The sequence below is a fragment of the Mobula birostris genome, chromosome 10, assembly GCF_030028105.1.
Source record: "Mobula birostris isolate sMobBir1 chromosome 10, sMobBir1.hap1, whole genome shotgun sequence".
In the NCBI taxonomy this organism is placed as follows: domain Eukaryota; kingdom Metazoa; phylum Chordata; class Chondrichthyes; order Myliobatiformes; family Myliobatidae; genus Mobula; species Mobula birostris.
In genome coordinates, this window is record NC_092379.1 from 129464433 (window position 1) to 129485642 (window position 21210).

Below are 21210 nucleotides of genomic sequence, written 5' to 3' on the forward strand. Positions count from 1 at the left end.
TGACCTTTTAGAATAGAGGTAAGGAAGAATTTCTTTAGCCAGAGTCTGTGGAATTCATTGTCACAGGTGGCTTTGGAGGCCAAGTCACTGAGTGCATTTAAGACGAATGTTGACAGGTTTTTGATTAGTCAGGGCATGAAAGGCTCCAGGGAGAAGGCAGGAGAATGGGGTTAAGAGGGAAATGGATGGCCATGATGAAATGGTGAAGCAGACTCAATAGGCCCAATGGCCTAATTCTGTTCCTATGTCTTACAGTCTTAAGGTTCTTATTTATGAAAGCCAATGCACCAGAAACTAACAAATGCAATTTTGCAGTAAAACTTGGCCCATCACTTCTCTGTGATGTACAAACAAATTAAAAAATAATTTCCTGAGGGCAAATCTAAAAATTACAAGTATTACAAGGTCTACAAAAGCAAGCATAGTGCAATTAAGCTCATATCACGGCCAACTACATTAACAGATCTCCGTAATGTGCTATTTCTGACTCTGCATTTTATTTGTGCACGAATTATGTTGTGGTTGATGTTACTGACATTGATAAAGGAAGCAATGTGCGCCCAAAGGAAACAGACACATTGCATTCCTCCTATAGCATATAAAGTGAATAACTTACCATCATTACTCTTTCCTCTTCGACCTCTTGCAACAGCCCTGCAAACTCCTTGAAGGATTCAGCTGAAAGAGACAGGAAATTTCACTGAGGACATCAAAGTCTTACCCGTTTGATGGAGGACTTCAACACAACAGTATCAGCAGGTGCAGAGACATACACATCTCTGAAAAGTGCAGGAGAAAGTTTTACTGCTCCTGACCGCCTTCTTCCTCACACCACAAAAGTCAACTATTCAGTAAAGATGCTGGATATGTTGGGGAGTATCCTAGAGTTACGCGAATATAGCAGATACTACTTCAAACAAGAACCAGTCTTCAGCTCTCAACGTAAATTGCAAGCAAAAATCGGAAGAAAGTTAAAAGGACAGCTTTGCAAATAACCAGCACTGCCTACGGAGCACAGGCTGCTGCCCCCCAGCAGGGGACTGGGTGCTCAAGAGATGTGCTTTACAAGGTGAAGCGACCAGAAGATATTCTCATCTGCATCAGCCAAACATTACACAATGGGGTTATGTTAATTGGCCTGTATCAAACCAGGCAAATTGGGCTGTTATGTTCACCATTGTGACTGAGTTCAGTCTTGTAAACCTGACTGATTTTGTCACTTAGCACATCAAACATGGCCACAGGTACAGTTAATCAATCAATACGGATAATTTGTGTACTCAGAGAATCAGCCCTGACAACATTAATTTTGGGTGCATGGGAACTATGTCTCAGAAGCTTTCAGACCATCTGTGTGAATTACTTTGTCCCAGCAAAGGTGTTTGGACTCCCAGATGTGTCTGCCACTATGGATGTTCAGTTCAAAAGAATATTGAAGTAAATGATGTCATTGTAACTACTGACATTGTATTGTATCACCTACTGTTACCTTTGATCTTAAGGGTAGAAAAAATGTAATATACTTATGAGTTTGGGAGACTCTACCATCAGAATACCTGCTTGCTTGTTGCGATAATTAAAGACCTTTATAACACCAGCCTCAGTGTTTTTCTGGTGACAGATTACAGTCACAGATGAACAGGGATCACAACGGGTGGAAGGGGATCAAGGTGTAGCTTATAGATAGAACTGTAATCATAGATTTGTGTATTTTAGCACTAGGAGGTCTAATTGATTTTACAAAACCCTGAATTGTCAAACATGCAGACATGATTCCTTCCAGCTCAAGTACAAAGTTCTTTAAGAAGCGTACGAGGAAGAGATTTTAACATTCCTAGCTGTTTAGCAGGGTCAGAGAAAGTCCTGAGATCCAGGTAGTGGAAGTGTGGAACTCATTCAAAACAAGGAAAAAAAACAGATCTTCATAGACCTGATTCAAAGCTATTACTCTCCTCTCGTCCACCCCTCCCAATCAGGAAAAAAAGTACGACTTGCTGAGATTGAAACTTGGTTGTACAACCATCTTTGCAGAGCATCTCGTGAGATGCTATGACTACAGGTAGAGATTTACTAAATGATCGCCAACACTGCACCACTAATCCACCTGTGGACGAGGGACAGAGCTAGTGGAGCAAGGGAGAAGGTGAAATAGAAGCTCTCTGATAGAAGGGTCACACCCACCAACCAATTCCTCATCAGATGACCACATTCATTAATAGTGTCATGGCCACGTGTCCAGTCACCCAAATTTTAACAACCAAATGCAACATGACTTCCATTCTCAATTCCCTGAATCTCATCAATTTCACATTGTTTGCACACATTCTTTTTTTTCCTGTATACTGTACTGTGCAAAAGTCTTAGGCACATATACGGTGCCTATAAAAAGGATTCACCCCTCTCCCCCACCCCTTGGAAGTTCTCATGTTTTTTTTGTTTTATGACATTGAATAATAGTGGATTTAATTTGGTTTTTTTGACATTAATCAACAGAAAAAGACTCTTTTCTGTCAATGTGAAAACAGATCTCTACAAAGTGTTCTAAATTAATGACAAACATAAAACACAATAATTGATTGCAGAAGTATTCATCCCCTTCAAGTCAGTATTTAGTAGATGCAACTTTGGCAGCAATTACAGCCTCGAGTCTGTGTGGATAGGCCTCTATCAGCTTTGTATACATGAACTGCAATTTTTCCCATTCTTCTTTACAAAACTGCTCAAGCTCTGTCAGATTGCGTGGGGATCGTGAGCGAACAGCCCGTTCCAAGTCCAGCCACAAACAATTGGATTGAGGTCTGGACTCTGATTTGGCCACTCCAGGACATTAAGTTTGTTGTTTTTAAGCCATTCCTGTAGAATTTTGGCTTTATGTTTGGAATCATTGTCTTGCTGAAAAACAGATTTTCTCCCAAGTCGCAGTTCCCCTGCAGACTGCATCTGGTTTTCCTCCAGGATTTTCCTGTATTTTGCTACATTCATTTTACCCTCTATCTTCACAAGCCTTCTAGGGCCTGCTGCAGTGAAGCAACCCCACAGCATGATGCGGCCCCCACCCTGCTTCACAGTAGGGATGGTGCATTTTTGATGAAGTGCAGTGTTTGGCTTATGCTTGTGTTTAGTCTGATGACCAAAAAGCTCAATTTTGGTTTCATCAGACCATGGAACCTTCTTCCAAATGACCTCAGGGTCTCCCACATGCTTTCTGGACATCTCCAGCCAAGATTTCATGTGAATTTTTTCAACAGTGTCACTCTGCCTTAAAGCTGCAACTGGTGAAGCACCCAGGCAACAGTTGTTGTATGCGCAGTCTCTCCCATCTCAGCCACTGAAGCTTGTAACTCTTCCAAGTGCTGTCAGAGGTCTCTTGGTGGCCTTCCTCACTAGTCCCCTATTTACACAGTCACTCAGTTTTTGAGGACAGCCTTCTCTAGCCAGACTTACAGCTGTGCCATATTCTTGCCATTTATTGATTATTGACTTAGCTGTACTCCAAGGGATATTCGGTGACTTGGAAATGTGTTTGTATCCGTCTCTTGACTTGTGCTTTTCAGTAACCTTTTTGTGGAGATGCTTGGAGTGTTCTTTTGTCATCATGGTGTAGTTTTTGACTGACTCACCAGCAGTTGGACCTTCCAGATACAGGTGTATTTTTACTACAATGAATTGAAGCACCTTGACTGCACACAGGTGATCTCCATTTAAATAATTGTGATTTCTAAAGCCAGTTAGCTGCCCCAGTGATGATGTGGGTGTGTCATATTAAAGGGGGAGGGCGTGAATACTTCTGCAATCAGTTATTTTGTGTTTTAAATTTGTAATTAATTTACGTCACTTTGTAGATATCTGTTTTCACTTTGACATGAAAGGATCTTTTTCTGTTGATCTGTGTCAAAAACGCTAAATTAAATCCACCGTGATTCAATGTCATAAAACAATAAAACATGAAACCTTCCGTGGGGGGGGGGGGGCTGAATACTTTATATAGACACTATATAGCTAGGATGCCTAAGACAGTACTGTATTTATCAACGTGGAGTGGAGAGCAAGTTAGTAATCTGGCAGGAGTCAAAGTAGGTTGGGAGTGTGGAGTGCTGTGGGAGGGGTGTAGGACAGATGGCAGAGAAGGAGCACCAGGGGTGGGGGTGGCACGCCCTGCCTTGAGACACTAGGCAAGGTCATTTGAGTCCAAACAATTGGTTTATTGATCATTACAGAATGCCTCTCTGGTGCTTCCCACTCCCTCCCCTCTCCCTTCCCCTTTTCCCAACCATGATTTACCACCCCCTGCCCTCCTCCCACTCTCAGTACACAATACAGACCCACATCAAAATTACGTTTATCATCACTCACATATATCATGATTTTTTTTTGTGACAGCAGCACAGTGCAATGCACAAAATTACTACAGTACTGTGCAAAAGTCTTGGGCACACTAGCAATACATATGTGCCTAAGACTTTTGCAAAGTTCTGTGTACGTGCCTAAGATTTTTGCACAGTTTCATTTATGTGCCTCAGACTTTTGCACAGTTCTGTATATGTGCTCGAGAGTTTTGTACAGTTCTGTATGCGCGTCTAAGACTTTTGCACGGGACTGTGAATCCCTTGGGTTCTATTAAAGGGACCCGAGAATAGTTTGAGTGATGGAATCCCTACACTTGTGTTTTCAGTGTCCGACAAAGCCGGTCTTTACTAAAGCTTATGGGAAACTATGAGACTGAATCCACTAACTGAACACCTCAAATCCACCTGAATATATCAAGGCAATCAGTATTCAGGATCTAGAACCTAAAGAGCAAAAAAGCAATTCTGAGTGGCTATCTTAAGAATCATGCAGGATCAAGAACCCATTTTGATGATACTGTTCGGCATATCCAACGTAAATCTGGACATCAGATCCAGCAGTTCATCCATCCAGCAGGGACACTTAATTAATATCATGGAAAACAGTGGATCATTTCAACTATAACTAGTACATGCCAATAATTGGATCAGCCTTGGCTCCTTTTTTCATCAAAGTTAGGAAACTGAGTTCAAATCTTATTCTAGGATCAAAAGTTAACTCTATTCACTAAGACATCACTGCACGGAAAAGATGTTCCTGGCTAAATATCTGCCCCTAGTCATTAAGGAACATGCGTGATAGCAGTTATACACTCGAAAATCCGGTCAGCAGTTAGCTGGTCACAACCAGGCTATTTTTGTCTACGTCGAAACATCCATTGTGAAGATCACTGTTTCAATATGGTGGTGCTTCATTCATTGTGAAGAATTTTACAAAGGGCTGTTATATATTTAAACAACTGCACAATATGTAAATCTCTCCTTTTCTGTAGAGTACAGAGTATTGATAGCTTAAAACAACAGGAATGGAAGCCTGTCAAATCAAGAAATGGTAACTGGGTGACTTAAATCCAGATATTTAAGAAACTATCAAAGAAAGAATTGCAAGGATATCTAGTTGAGCCATTTTGGAAGTCCTAGCCAGCAACATTATTTAGTTTTAGCCTCAGAACTATATCTTCTGGCCGTAATGCCAATTATCATAGCCTGTTGATATTTCTACCATTTATGCCAGAGTGCTGCTAAATGCTCACTCAGTATTCTGCACCTACACTGCATGTTGCGATCTGACCTGCAATTTGTAGCGTGCAGAGACTAGTAGACAAGTCTGATCATGGTGAAAAACAGAATAGCTTTAATGTGAAATAGAATCTAGCCAGTGACTTGTACAACCGATGTTGGGCTGGCTGGATCCTTGTTGTTATTGAAAATGGTTCAAAAAATAGATAAAAATCAGAAGTTGATTCCAAGGATGCCATTTCCTTGTTTAGGATTTTACACTGGAGCCAATCAAAACACAACAGGTTCCTTTAAATCAAACTGCTTGCTGGTATCAGATTACAGAGTGAGGAAAATGCAAAATCCTTTCCAGATCTTCAAATTCAGTGCAATAACGTCTCTCTGAAGGAGCTAGAACAATGAGTGATAGTGATCTATAGACAAGGCAGGCAAATCTTTTTCAGGTCACTGGTTTTAAAAAAGGGTCGTGTATGTGTCCAGAACAAAGAAGACAGGAAAGACAGAAACAGGCCCCTTCAGCCCATAATATCTGTGCTGACTCTGATGAAAAATTCTATTTGCCTCCACATGTTCCATGTTCCTGCATATTCATGTACAGTACCTGCCCTTAATCTTCTTAAACTCCGCTGTTGTGTCGCACCCTCTACCATACTAACATTCCAGGCACCTAGCACTAAGAAAGAAATTGTCCTACATATCTACTTTAAACTTTCTCCCTCTCAACTTAAAATTGTGCCCTCTATTATTTGACATTTTCATCCTGGGTAAAAGACACTGACCACCTGCTCTCGCTATGCCCCCCAGGCTGCTGCTCAGCCTTCAGCACTCTCGAGGAAAGACCATTGCGGACATTATCCACTGAGCAAACTGCCTTTTCTGAAAGATCCCTTCAGGCTATTAAAACAAAAAACTTCATGACATCTTAAAATGACTCCAGGCAATGCATCTGATCAACCATTCTAGTTAGTCCCTTCCCACCCCTCTCTATCACTGCACTGTAAAGACTTTAAACCACTTTTTATAATGCAGTTTACATTGTAAATATATGCTGGGATTTATATATTTATGCACATTTTGTTCCATATCTGTACTTTTAATTTTATATAATTATTTATTCTGTATAATTATTGAATGTTGTCATTTTTTGTTGCCTGTCGTGCCAAAGCACCACAGCAATTTCTTAATGTAAATCTATATGGTAAATCGAGTTGACCCTTGGTCCGCCAATTAAAGTTACTGGTTAATAGTTTTAACACATCCCAAAGTAGCATGAGTTTATATCTCCAAACAGGCATTCAGTCATTTTATGAGGAGGCTGCAGTCAAAAATGTTGCAAATGCAGGACAGCAAAGGGCAAAGGAATGTGCTTTCTACCTGTCCCCTGAGACTGGGTGGGTGAATGCATTAACAGTCGGGCTTCTCTTTATCCTGGAAGGGTAATACGGACCGGTTTAGCGAGATGTTTTTTGCATGGGGATCATCCGGAGAGGGGAAGCATGAGCAGTAGAAAGGGAAAAAGTAAGACAGGGAGGGAGGGGAAGAGAGGTGGGAGAGATGGAGGGGAAGAGAGAGGGGGAGAGATGGAGGGAAAGAGAGAGGATAAGGGAGGGGAAGAGGGGAGGCAGGGAGAGAGAGGAGGGGGGAGAGAGGGGGAGAGGGGGAGAGGGGGAGGGAGGGGGAGGGAGGGGGAGGGAAGGGGAGGGAAGGGGAGGGGGGAGAGGGGGGAAGAGGGGGGAGAGGGGGGAGAGGGGGGAGAGGAGGAGAGAGGGGGGGAGAGGGGGGGAGAGAGGGGGAGAGAGAGGGGGAGAGAGAGGGGGAGAGAGAGGGGGAGAGAGAGGGGGAGAGAGAGGGGGAGAGAGAGGGGGAGAGAGGGGGGGAGAGAGGGGGGGAGAGAGGGGGGGAGAGAGAGAGGGGGAGAGAGAGGGGTCTTGGGTGAGAAGGGCTGTGGGCAAGGGAATGTCTGCATGTGGAGAGAGGTAGACATTTCTGACATGCCTCCATGTTAAGTCTAACATACTGGCTCCTCATGCCATTTCCTCCATTACTGTTCCCTTCACCCCACTTCCAGCCTCCTCCTTCCACCACATATTTGGCACCACAGAATTGCAACGCAAGAAAAATTTCATCTTCCTTTCTCCCTATCAACAACCACACCTGCAGCTCTCCTCTTGCTCCCCTGCTAGTGCCCTGAACTCTCCATTCCCTTCACTGAATCTCAGTTCTGGGCACCATTCCAGAATCACTGCCAATAGTTCACCTCGAATGCACACATGAAGTACCATGGGCTTCTCCTGCCCTGAGTTCACAGTGCAATTGAAAGCCCCCACTCTTGTTCAGTGGCTCGTTGTTGAGAATGATACATTGGAGCACCAACACCAACTTTTTTCCTCACTGTTGCTGCCTGACACACTGAAAATTGACATTTTTATTTCAATACCTACAACTCTCTAAAGCAGCTGTGCATCTTTGCTGATAACTTCCATGAGCCATACATAAATGACAACAGCTGTACTTATGAAATCACTCAGGAATCACTTAGCTTCCAGTTCCACGTCACACACCAACTTCCAGCAATGAGGAGAATGTAAACTTGTTCTCCAACCTCACACGGATTACCACATAAAATGCAGGAACGCCACCCCAGTTGAAAGAATTGTCATCTGACGTGTGAGAGATGCAGGCTGAACCTTTAAAAAATATTTATTCAGCCTTTAACTATCCACGGATGTTGTTGAAAAGTAAACAATTTCAGAGTGTACCAAAACTACTTTCTCTGACCACTGTCACACCTTGTTTTAATCATCTTTACTGTCTCGTGATGAGGATGCCAGAACACTGTAAAATCCAGCTGCTATTAATAATGCTTAAAAAACTCAAGTGAACTTTGGATATCCTGGGTCTCCGCTGCTTCCAACAAGCAGAACAGAGCTGGGGGCCCCCCTGTTCGTACATAGTACGGATGTTCAGAAAGCCTTAAAGTTTGATTACTTCACTCGCTGAGGGAATTTACAAATCAGTGCACGTGGGGTATACCTAGCCTCTCACCTCAGTATCTTGCATCAGGGTGCTATTTTGCCAAGCCTATAACAAAACAGATTTCCGTCCGTCCCAACGATATTAACTACTTTTCTATCTGCAACTTCGTTTTTAAAGTGAATCCAAGCAAAATGGGTGCAAAGCCACAAAGAAATAAAGGAGATGGAAAGTTTTTTCTGAGTGCTCCAGTACTTTGTGAATGTTTCTTAATCTAGTTCTGTGTTTAGACAGATACCCAATGCTAGTACCCCTTTTAATTCAGCAAATTAGTATTGGCAGGGAAGTGGGGTGGGCGTCTTAAATGGAAAGGAAAGCCTAGATGGCCAGGGACTTGTTTAGATTATCTATGTCGAATGTTCTTTGGAAATAGAACTATAAGAATTATGAAAGAACCATCTATAACTTTTAAAACAGCAAGGAGTGAAAGGTGCAAATTTAGGCTGGAAAAGTCCTGAAATAATTAGATCACTCCTGAAAGTTAGCAAATCATTGATGGCCAAATGCTCATTTGGGGAAGGATCCATTGTTCTATGGAAATCATCACATTTTTTGTTCCTTTGAACTTCATATGTACAGGTTGATAACCAAGCAAAAATGCAAGATGCTGGGGTGTCTTGATAGGGTGGCTGCGGAGTGGACATTTTCTCTTGTGCGGGAATCACTATTTGCAAAATAAAGCCAGGCAGGAGGTGGCGTCTTGAAGACAGGTGAGGTGAGTTGTTTTCCCCCTTAGATTCGTGGGTCTTTGAAACTTTCCTCCTCAAAGTGTAGTGGAAACAGAAAATTCTTGGATTTTTCTTTTTTGTTAAGGCAGAGATTGACTGAGATATGACCGTAAAAAGTATTCTGTCTGGATTCCTCATGGCTTTGTGTGGCAACTGCTCTACCCGTGACCACAAGAAACTGCAGAGATGTGGACACAGCTCAGCACATCACTGAAATCAACCTTCCCTCTACGGACTCTGTCTGTACCTCTCACTGCTCAGTAAAGTAGCCACCCACCCCAGACATTCTCTCTTCTCCCCTCTCCTATCATGTAGAAGATACAAAAGCCTGAAAGCACATACCACCAGGCTCAAGGACAGTTTCTATCCCACTGTTATCAAGCTCTTCAAAGGATCACTTGTACGATAAGATGGACTTTTGCCCTCTCAATCTACTTCATTATAATCTTGCATTTAATCGTTTACCTGTGCTGCACCTTTTTGGTAGTTCTTACACTTTATTCTGCATTGTTATTGTTCTACCTCAATGCACTGTGTAAAGATCTGACCTGTATAAACAGCGAACAAGACAAGCTTTTCACTGCATCTTGGTACATGTGACACTATTAAACTAATACAATACCAAACCAAAACCAATTTGTTGTGGGAATACACAGTTAGACTAATTAACCACAATAATTTTAGAAAACCAATGGCAGATGTACAAAATTTACCGAAGTAGTACAGAGGAGGAGAACATTTTTAATGTGGCAATGTTTGTCAGTCACAGAGGGTTTAAAAAGGAATAAAAGACTATTACATGTGGTCTGGAGTGAGATAAGGGTAAAGATTAGCTTTATTTGTCACAGGTACATCAAACACACAGTGAAATGCATTGTTTTTGTTGACGACCAACACATTCTGAAGATGTAATGGGACAGCCTGCAATTGTTGCTATGCTTTTGGCACCGACACAGTATGGCCACATCTTACTAACCATAACCCATACGCCTTTGGAATGTGGGGGGGAACAGAGAACCAGGAGAAAACACAAATTCCTTACAGATAGCAGCAGGAACTGAACCCTAATTACTGGCGCTGTAAGGCGTTATGCTACGGCACTATCCTGCCATGACACCCTAATGAGTCATGGTTACAGAGAGGTCTGCCAGGATCTCATTAATATTGTAGAGCAGGTATGTGGGACTGGACTGTGTACCCACGCCCTGCTCATAATTCATATATTCGGACGTAAGTGCTCAAAGGGGAATTTTTGCATATATTATGGATGATTAATGCCATGGTTATTTCTTAGGTTATTTCTCATGGTTATTTCCCTTCTGTTCTGCTGAGTTCCAAGCACTTGAAAGCATCCCTGTCCAACATCCCTGACAGTGCCTGGAGGAGAGGAAAAAGGGTAACAACAGAGCTGTGCATTTTTCAAAGATGCGTCGCAAAAAGGTTAATTTAATGGAAACTGCAGTATTCAGGAAGTAATGGATTGTGTAGCAAAAACTTGAAACATTTCAATGGCACTTGGAACAAACCATAAGACCTAGGTGCAGAATCACGCCATTCAGCCCATCGAGTCTGCTCCGCCATTCCATCATGGCCAATTTATTATCCCTCTCAACCCCATTCTCCTGCCTTTCCCCCGTAACCTTTAATGCCCTGATTAATCAAGACCCTATCAACATCCTCCTTAAATATATCCAATGATTTGGCCTACACAACTGTCTGTGGCAATGGATTCCACAGTTCACTAGCCTCTGGCTAAAGAAATTCCTCCTCATCTCTGTTCTAGATGGACGTGCCTCTATTCTGAGACTGTACCCTCTGGTTCTAGACTCCCTCACCATAGGAAACATCCTCTCCACATCCACTCTCTCTAGACCCTTCAATAGCCGACAGAGTTCAATGGTCTTCCTTCGTTCATCTAAACTCTAGCGACTACAGGTCCAGAATTATCAAATGTTTTTCGTGTTAACCCTTTCATTCCTGGGATTATTCTCATGAACCTTCTTTGGACTCTAGCCAATACCAATGCCACCATGTTCTTTGTTAGGTGACAACAAATTTCATGTCATATAAGTCAGTGATAAAAAATCTGAATGTTAAACACACACACAATATATATAGATAGATAGATAGATAGATAGAGAGAGAGAGAGAGAGAGAGAGGGAGAAGGAGAGAGAATATCAGTATATTATCCACACTAAGTGTCTGCGCTGATTTTATTTTCTTTACAGTCAATCAAAACTACACGCCTGCATACACTGGATGAATTCATTCGTTGATAACTTCAGGAACTAAAACAGTTTTAAGTACATTAATTATTACAAAGTTAAACAGTAGTTTGCCTTTTTTATACCTTTTGACTATTTCCATGAAACTTTGGCTATCTGGGGCAGCAGCTTAATTGGGCCAAAATGTCCTGACAAGGAATTGTCCCAGTGAGTCCCAATTTACCACAATCCACCGTGTATATATATTGGCTACAAAATAATTGACGTTCATCTTTTTTTTTTGCTGGAGGAACTTCAGGTCGAGCAAACTGTGTAGGAGGAAAAGGACTGTTGACACTTTGGGTTGAAGTCTTGCATCAAAATTCAGTGTGGACAATTCCTTTCCTCCCAGTGAAGTGGCTCAGCCACTGAGCTCTTCCTGCAGATTGTCTGTCGCTGGACTAAATGAGAGTATGATTGCTAGAAGCACATCCCACCACAAAAAAGCAGCAGCCATCATCAAGGACCTCCACCAAAGGCCCATGCTCTCGTCTCACTGCCATCAGAAAGGGGGTACAGGAACCTTAGGTCCAGCATCACCAGGTTCAGGAACACTCATTACCCTTCAACCATCAGAATCCCGAACCAGCGTGGATGACCTCATCCACCACAACGCTGAACTAATTCCGCAATCTACAGATTCATTTAGATGAGAGTGCCAAAGACATTTTGTACAGAACTGTATTTGTCAACACGGAGCAGACAGCAAGTTTGTAAATCTAGAGGGTGCAAAAGATGTTGGGGATGGCGAGGATGGAGTGCTGTGGGGCAGCTGACTGAGAAGGAGTGCCAGAGGTGGGCGGGGGAGAGGTAGTATGGGTGCAGACACACCCAACCCTGAAACACCAGGCCAGGTCATTTGATTCCAAACAGTTGGCTTATTGATTATTACAGAATGTCTCTCTGGTCCTTCCTGCTCCCTCCTCTCTCCCTTCCCTTCCACTTTTCCCAACCATGATTCCCCTCTCCCTGCCCCCTTCCCACTCTCAGCACACAATAGAGACCCATATCAGAATCAGGTTTATCATCTCTCACATGTGTATTGCAGTACAGGGCAATACATAAAACTACTTCAGTACTGAGCAAGCATCTTAAGCACACTAACTAAATATATAAGCCTTTTTGCACAGTACAGTGTTGGTTTATATTTTATTAGCACAACTTATCTACTTTTCCACATTGATTGTTTGTCAATCTTTGTGTGTAGCTTTTCATTTATTCTGTTGTATTTTGTTGTTCTGCTGCGAATGCCTGCAAGATAATGAGTCTCGGGATACATTTGGTGATACATACGTACTTTGATAATAAATTTACTTTAAACTTTGAACATTAAATTACATTTTAATATTTATCATTCACTTCAGTGTTCATTCTTATTTGCTGATGCCATCACTTTGCTGTGGGAATATACTGTTAAAGTAACTAATCAAAATGATGACACGAGGAAATCTGAAGATGCTGGAAATTCAAGCAACACACACAGAAAATGCTGGTGGAACGCAGCAGGCCAAGCAGCATCTATAGGAAGAGGTACAGTCGACGTTTCAGGCCGGGACCCGAAACCTCGACTGTACCTCTTCCTATAGATGCTGCCTGGCCTGCTGCGTTCCACCAGCGTCTTTTGTGTGTGTTGCTTTAATCAAAATGATCCCAGCATTCCAGAAATCAATAGCAGATGTGCAGGATTTATCTTTTTTAAAAAATATTTGGGCAAGTGGAATGTTCACAATTAATATGATGATACTCCTCTGTGGAATATCCAATGTTCCATCTATCAGCTGAAACCTGAATTAGAGAAGCTCTCTCCATCAAAGTAAACATCTGCAATCGATCGAGGTAGCATGTAAACTAAACTATTTTTAAAGACCCCCATCTGCTCCAGACATTCTTCCTTCTTCCCTCTCCCACTGGGCAGAAAATATAAAAGCCTGAAAACACTTGCTACCAGGGTCAAGCACGGCCTCTGTCCTGCTGTTAGCAGACTCTTAAACAGACCTTTTGTACTATAAGATGGACTCTTGGCCTCACAATCTACCTCGTTATGATCTTGCACTTCATTACCCACACTGCCCTTCTTCCAGTAGCTTTTAAATGCATTATTATTATTTTACCTTAGCAGCAGAATCAGATTTAAAATCTCTGGCATTTGTTGTGAAATACATTGTTTTACTCTAGTTCAATGCACTGTGTAATGATCTGATCTGTATGAACAGTATGTAAGACAAGCTTTTCACTGAATCTTCGTCCCTGTGACGCTAATAAACCAGTACAGCTTCTGTTCCATTGCTCTAAGCACTGAAATTCCTGACTGAACAGCAACACTGAGAACCCTTTCACCCTCTACCAGGGGTCCCCAAACTTTTTTATGCCGCGGAGCTTTACCGTTAACCAAGGGTTCCATAGACCCCGGGTTGGGAACCCCTGCCACTGTTGGGATTCAAGGTGGCAGTTCACTAATCACCCTTTCCACATTTAATAATAATAATAAGAAGAAAAACATTATTTATATAGACCTTTCATACATGAAGATGCAGGCCCAAGGTGCTTTACCTAGATTGTAAAAATAATCAATATAGTCATAAAAATGAGGCAAAATTAAAAATCTTAAGTAAAGACAAACATTATATGGAATAAAATGTAATTGAGTATACCAAATTTTATAAATGTAATCAACATCAACAGGAATGAACTAATCCTATAAATAGGCCAAATTAAAAAAGCAGATTTTTAGAAGCATTCCACAGTACGAGCCTGACACATCTCAGTCAGTAGGGTATTCCAGATTTTTGGTGCATAAGAGCAAAAGGCCACATCATCAGTCCTTATATGCTTGGACCTAGGAACACTAAGCAAACCAGTATTCGCAGATCGAAGATTATGATTAGGGATGTAAGGGAATAGACTCTCCAAAATATACGGAGGAACTACGTCATTCGAGCCTTATTTATAAGAACATAAGAAATAGGAGCAGGAGTAGGCCATCTGGCCCGTCGAGTCTGCTCCGCCATTCAATAAGATCATGGCTGATCTGACCATGGACTCATCTCCACCTACCTCCCTTTTCCTCATAACCCTTAATTCCCTTACTATGCAAAAATATATCCAACCTTTTCTTAAATATGTTTTCTGAGGTAACTTCCACTGCTTCAAAGGGCCGAGAATTCCACAGATTCACCACACTCTGGGAAAAGCACTTCTTCTTCGTCTCAGTCCTAAGTTTACTCCCCTGAATTTTGAGGCTATGTCCCCTAGTTCTAGTCTCACCTACCAGTAGAAACAACTTTCCTGCCTCCATCTTATCTACCCCTTTCATAATTTTATATGTTTCTATAAGATCTCCTCTTATTCTTCTGAATTCCAACGAGTACAGTCCCAGGCAACTCAGTTTCTCCTCAGTCTAACCTCCACCTCTGGAATCAACCTGGTGAACCTCCTCTGCACTGCCTCCAAAGCCAGTATAGTAAGGAGACCAGAACTGCACGCAGTCCAGATGAGGCCTCACCAGTACCCTTCACAATTGTACCATAACCATCCTGCTCATACATTCAATTCCTCTAGCAATGAAGGCCAACATTCCATTTGCCTTCTTGATAGCCTGCTGCACCTGCAAACCAACCTTTCACGATTCATGCACAAGCACTCACGTCCTTCTCCACAGCAACATGCTGCAATCTTTTACTATTTAAATAATAATCTGATCTTTCACTTTTCCTTCCAAAGTGGATGACCTCGCATTTACCAACATTGTATTCCACCTGCCAAATCCTTGCCCACTCACTTAACCTATCTATATCTCTTTGCAGACTCTCCATACCCTCCGCACAATTTGATTTTCCACTCAACTTAGTGTCATCAGCAAACTTAGATACACTACTCTCAGTTTCCTCTTCCAGATCGTTAATGTATATCATGAACAGTTGCAGGCCCAGCACTGACCCCTGTGGCACACCGCTCACCACTGATTGCCAAAAAGAGAAACACCCATGTATCCCAACTCTCCGCATTCTATTGATTAACCAATTCTCCATCCATGCTAGTACATCACCCCCAACTCTGAGCATCATTATCTTATGGATAAGTGGCCCTCATCGAACGCCTTCTGGAAATCCAAGTAAATAACATCCATCTGTTCCACTGTGCTTATTATATCCTCAAAGAACTCCAGTAAGTTTGTCAAAACAGGACCTGCCTTAATTAAGAGTATTTTAAAATTGATCCTAAAGTACACAGGCAGCCAGTGTAATGATGTCAAAACTGGTGAAATGTGCTCAGATTTTCTTTTCTCGGTTAAGATTCTTGTTGCTGCGTCTTGAACAAGCTGCAGCCTATTTATCCCTTTCTTAGGCAGTCCTGAAAACAGCGCATTATGGTAGGCTAAACAGCTAAAAACAGAAGTGTGTATCAATTTTTCTGCATCATGAGATGCTATTAAGAAATTGAACTCTTGCAATATTCCTCAAATGACAGAGCACAGTCTTAACAATATGATAAATATGTGATTTGAAATTTAGCTCAGAGTCAGTAATAACAACTAAATTCTTTACTTCTGGCTTAACTTGTAAGACCAGATGATCAAGTTTATTACTAAGGTTCACACTTTTTTTATAATTACTACCGACACCACCATTTTTGAATTTTCCTATTTAGTTTAAGAAAATTCGAACTCTGTTCTGTAATGCTAGTTAAACACTAGACCAGAGGATTTAGAGCCTCAGGGTCCTCGTAATACACTAATACAGCTGTGTGTTGTCTGCATAACTGTGGTTCACCTTGTGCTTTGAAATAGTCTGACTTAATGGGAGCATGCAGAGTGAAGATAACAACGGGCCAAGAATTGTTCCTTGCGGCACACCAAACACAGTATCATGGATTTTGGACGCACAGTCACCATAGCCAACAAATAATTTTCTTCCTGTTATATCAGATTGAAACCAGAAAGACCTACCCATTGACAAAAGTGGTTAATGAGAATGCTGTGATCTACAGTATCAAATGCTGCACTCAAATCTAAGAGATTAAGAACTGATATGTTACCTGCATTGGCAGTAAACCATAAATTATTTACTACTTTCAACAGCACAGTTTCTGTACTGGATTAGATCTAAAACATGATTGATACTTCAAGAATAGAGTTTTTATTCAAGTAACCATTTATATGTAAAAATTACTTTTTCCAGAATTTTACTTTGAAAAGGCAGGTTGGAAACAGGTCCCAAATTGTCCAAAACAGAGCAGTCTACATTACTTTTCTTAAGCAGGGGTTTAATTACTGCAGTTTTTAAGGAATCCGGGAAAATGCCGGAAACTAGTGAGCAATTAACTATGCGGAGTACACTGTTGATCAGCTTTTCAGAAACGTCGTTTAAAAAGCCTGTGCGAATAGGATCAAGGACACAAGCGGTCAGTTTTAGCTGAGTGATAATTTCTGAAAGTTTTGGTAAACTTATTTCAGTAAAGGAGTTTAGTTCAAAGTCTTGAGCTTGTTGAGGTTCAACAAGATTTATTCTTGAGGTCTGTATTATATTACATCTTATATTATTTTTTAATTTTTTCTGTAACAAATGTAGCAAGACTCTCATTTTTAGCCTCACATGCTTTCAGCAACCATTCCATCAATGGAACTGGGTTTAATAGTCGATTAGTAGTTGAAAACAATTAATAATTTTAGAAAAGTACAACTGTCTCTCAAGATGAACTGCTTTGTTGTATTTAGTTATATGAGCCTTCAAGATTTCATAGTGAACTGTCAGTTAAGTCTTCCTCCATTCACGCTCAGCCTTACGACGTTGTCGTTTAAGTTTACAGCCTGCTTGAGTTCTCCATGGTATTATAACAGTGGATGAGTTTGTAACAAAATTTTCAGGGGCTGCTATGTCGACCACTGCCCTCACTTTGGCATTAAAATTTTCTACCTTTTTATTAACAAGGCAGGCTGTACAGCAGTAAATGCTAAATTCAGACTGACTGTTAAGAATATTAGAAAATCTAGAAGCAGCTGTGATGTCAAAGCGTCTCTTCACAAAGTGCTCCTCTTCAGGGAGAGGAGTGTGTTAGGGAGGGGCTCTGGAAGTGAGCAAGAACTTAGTTCATTCCAGACTGGAGTAAATGCCCATGCACTCTCCTGAAATCTAACCTAAAAGAGAAGCGAGCTATCACTTTCAGTGAAGGTTCCAGGAAGCCAAGACTTTTCATTAACTCAATGGTAACAAATCATATTCAGCAGTTTGAGAAATAATATTCAGAGCAGATCCTGGAAACTTATCCTTTTCCCAGAAGTACTCTATCATTGTTATTATAACAAATGCACAGATCTCAGTTCTCAAGAACAGCCATTTATGCAAAGAACAACTATTTCTACTTATACAAAAAAATCAATAAAGTGTGAGCCTAATAACCATATACAGTGAATTCCATTTAACTGGGCCATTGGGTAATCGGGACAGCCATACATTTGGGACAACTCTTAAAGAACAAAAACTAATCCAGCAAATAGCCACAATTTCCTTTGTTTATTTGAGACACTATGCTGCTTAATTGGGACAGGAAACTGCTACCGCACAGTTTCTAGCTATTGTTAGTTCTGTGCACATCATGTGGCTTTTAGACATTACACCACGGTTAGAGCAAATAGTTTTTAAATAGCATCACTTATGTGTGTTTGTATTCAAAAAGCAGTGAAGTTTGTCACTGTTAGTTGGTGAGAGGTAGGCAGTAAGACAATCCGGACTGCTTTGCTCACCACAGTTTCAAGCAATCAGGCTTGGAGATGACGGAAACAGCTGGGAGTGAAAATGAATCAATTTCACCATTTCAACGAGTTAGTAACTATAAAGAATTTGACGGTATCGACAATCATCACAAAAGTTACAATGAAAGTAAAGATTTGGAAGACACAATCGATGAAGGCATTGTATGAAGGCAGTCCGTTATCTGCACTAGGTGCCTGCACTAATTTGTTCATTTACAGTTAATGAAAAGAGGAGGGCAGAGTACACTGGATTAATTCCTCCGTCAATAGCTTTACAAACTAATACAGTTTTATAGTACTGTAATAGTTTTGATACTGTTCTAATTTGTTCTGTATTTCATTTAAAATGTAATTTGTTACTCGGTTAAACAGTAAATTGTCTTTTTTTATATACCTTTTTAACAATTTCCATGAAACTTCAGCTAATTAGGGCAACCGTTTAATTGGGCTAAAATATACTGGTCCCAGTATGTCCCAATTAACGGGAATCCACTGTATTTGACATGACCAGACAATATATCATTCTGGGAATTGTCCACTTTCTGGTTGGTCTCAAACTCTTCCAAATTGGATTCCCGGCATTTTGCCAAAAGGAAATCACTCAACCAAATTTTTAATTCTGGGTACAGCCATTAATATTGAGAATTGGTGTTCAGATCAGCACTGTATGGGATTAGCAACACTTCAGTTCCTCACCACTTGGAGTGTTATGTTTAGTTCTTGGCGTCGTATTACAGGAAGGATGTGGGAGCTTTGGAGAAGGTGCAGAGGAGATTTACCAGGATACTGCCTGGATTATGGAACATGTCTTATGAGGAGAGGTTGCCGAAGCTCAACCTTGGATCAGAGGCAAATTGATAGAGGTGAATAATATATAACATAATACGAGCTGCAGCTACAGTAGACAGTCAGAGCCTTTATCCCAGGGCAAAAATGGCTACCACAAGAGAGAGTAATTTTAAGGTGACTGGACAACTACATAAGTTGGAATGTCAGAGGTAGTTTATTTTTTTTTTTTTTTTACACACAGTAGTGCCAGGGGTGATGGTTGAGAGAGCTACATTAGGGAGATTTAACAGGCCCAATGGATGACAGTAAAATGGAGTGCTATGTGGGAGGGAAGGGTTAGATTTATGCTGAGTAGATTAAAAGGTTGGCATAATATTGTGGGCCTGTACTGTGCTCTACTGCGCTATGTTCTTACCAATGTTAATCTCATACACAAATACAGCAACACTTCAGTTCCTTACCGATGTTCATCTCATCGTCTGTTAAAGTATCGCCAATGAACTCAAACTGAAATGCATGTAGGCTCTGGGAAAACTTTGTCACAGCCGAGGAGTAATCTGCAACAACACAAAAGATGGAACATTTAAACACCAGTACATTTTTAAATGATGTGATTCAGATTTTTCCCCGTTTATCTTCTGACCAAGCAGTGGGACCTCAAATCACAGCACCCCACCGTTCCAAACGACTGTCTCTCCCAACAGACTGCACTGCGGCAGAGCAGTCCACATCCATAAAATTGAGCTTTCTTTCCCCCTTTACCCTAACACGAAGCAACAGGATTATAGAGGTACACCCACCCCTGGATATGCCCACATATCCTAATCCTTTCCCAGGCTCCTCAGCCCAGCTCAATGCTACCAAAATTGTATTTTCACTCCACAAGCAGGAAACGAAAAGGGGTTGGGGTGGGAAAAGACAGAACTTTATTGTTTACAGAGTATACGTTTACAGAGCAAACTGATAAATCTTATGAGATAACTTTATTCCTTAATTTCCCAAATTTCAAATAATCTATTAGATCTCAATAAACTCATTGATGAGCCCCCACATTCCTCTCAGACTGAGAATTCCATACATTGACTACTCTTACAGTAGACAACAAAGATTTTGCTTCCTGAATACTTTTGGGTGTATCATATGGATTTTGGGCTGCTGATCAAGAAAATCATCATTAAGTTCCCCCCCCCATGCACCATTTTTTGAAATCACCTATATTTGTTACTTAGCTTGTACTCAGACACAGAGTACAAACGAAAATCATCAACAAGACATCTTTAGCTTAGTTGAACTATTATGAAGCATTAGCCCCGTTATGCAACTAAGTGCATTATATTCAATTAAAGTTAATTTCTTGTTTCTCCAAATTCCTGCGTGATGCAAGTAGTCTGAAATTATATTTGTGTTCAGCTTCAAGCGGCCTATCATAAACAAAAAAAGAATTCTGAGGAAGCAATAGTTTCGAAAAGCTTTTTTCCTCATCTACTCAGATCATATCTCTGCTTCTTAACCATTCACCTTCAGCGTGTGCCTCGTGGTTGCACACCCTTGTGGTATCCAGAACATTTCTCTGTTTGTTCATAGTGTCATCGCAAAGATCTCTGTCAAATACTCTCTCAACATTCTGTGCTCCAATGATAGCAATGTCATTTCCTGAGTCCCTCCACCCAGCCTACGCTTATTCCCAGAATTGTTCACTCGATTTTGTTCACTTACTATACATACTTTACAGCCACCCAAAACGCTATGTCAATTACAGAATTATCTCTCGAAACTTAAAGTGCTTCCTCACACCCCCCCCCCACCCACACACACATGGAATGAAGATAGCGTAGCGGTTAGTGCAACACTATTACAGCTTGAGGAATTCTGGAGTTCAAGTCCAGTGTCGTTCTGTAAGGAGTGTCTGTATGTCCTCCCCAAGGAATGAATGGGTTATCCCCAGGTGCTCTGGATTCCCCCACAATCCAGACATACTGATTATGTTAATTGGTGATTATAAATTGTCCTATGATTAGGTTAGGGTGAATTGGGTTTGTCAGGGCCTGCTGGGGTAGCATGA

The 21210-nt window shown here is 41.2% G+C and overlaps 1 protein-coding gene across 2 annotated transcripts in view; it reads right to left on the minus strand.

Annotated features, from left to right (window-relative positions):
- ophn1 (oligophrenin 1) overlaps window positions 1-21210 on the minus strand; it is a 243209-nt gene that overhangs the window by 151425 nt on the left and 70574 nt on the right. For both annotated transcript variants that reach the window (XM_072270950.1, XM_072270949.1), the window contains exons 2-3: window positions 19610-19705; window positions 617-678 (exon numbers count right to left, since the gene is read on the minus strand). In XM_072270950.1, the coding sequence (XP_072127051.1) occupies window positions 617-678; window positions 19610-19619 (72 nt within the window). In that variant the 5' untranslated portion in view covers window positions 19620-19705. The remainder of the gene's footprint in view (window positions 1-616; window positions 679-19609; window positions 19706-21210) is intronic.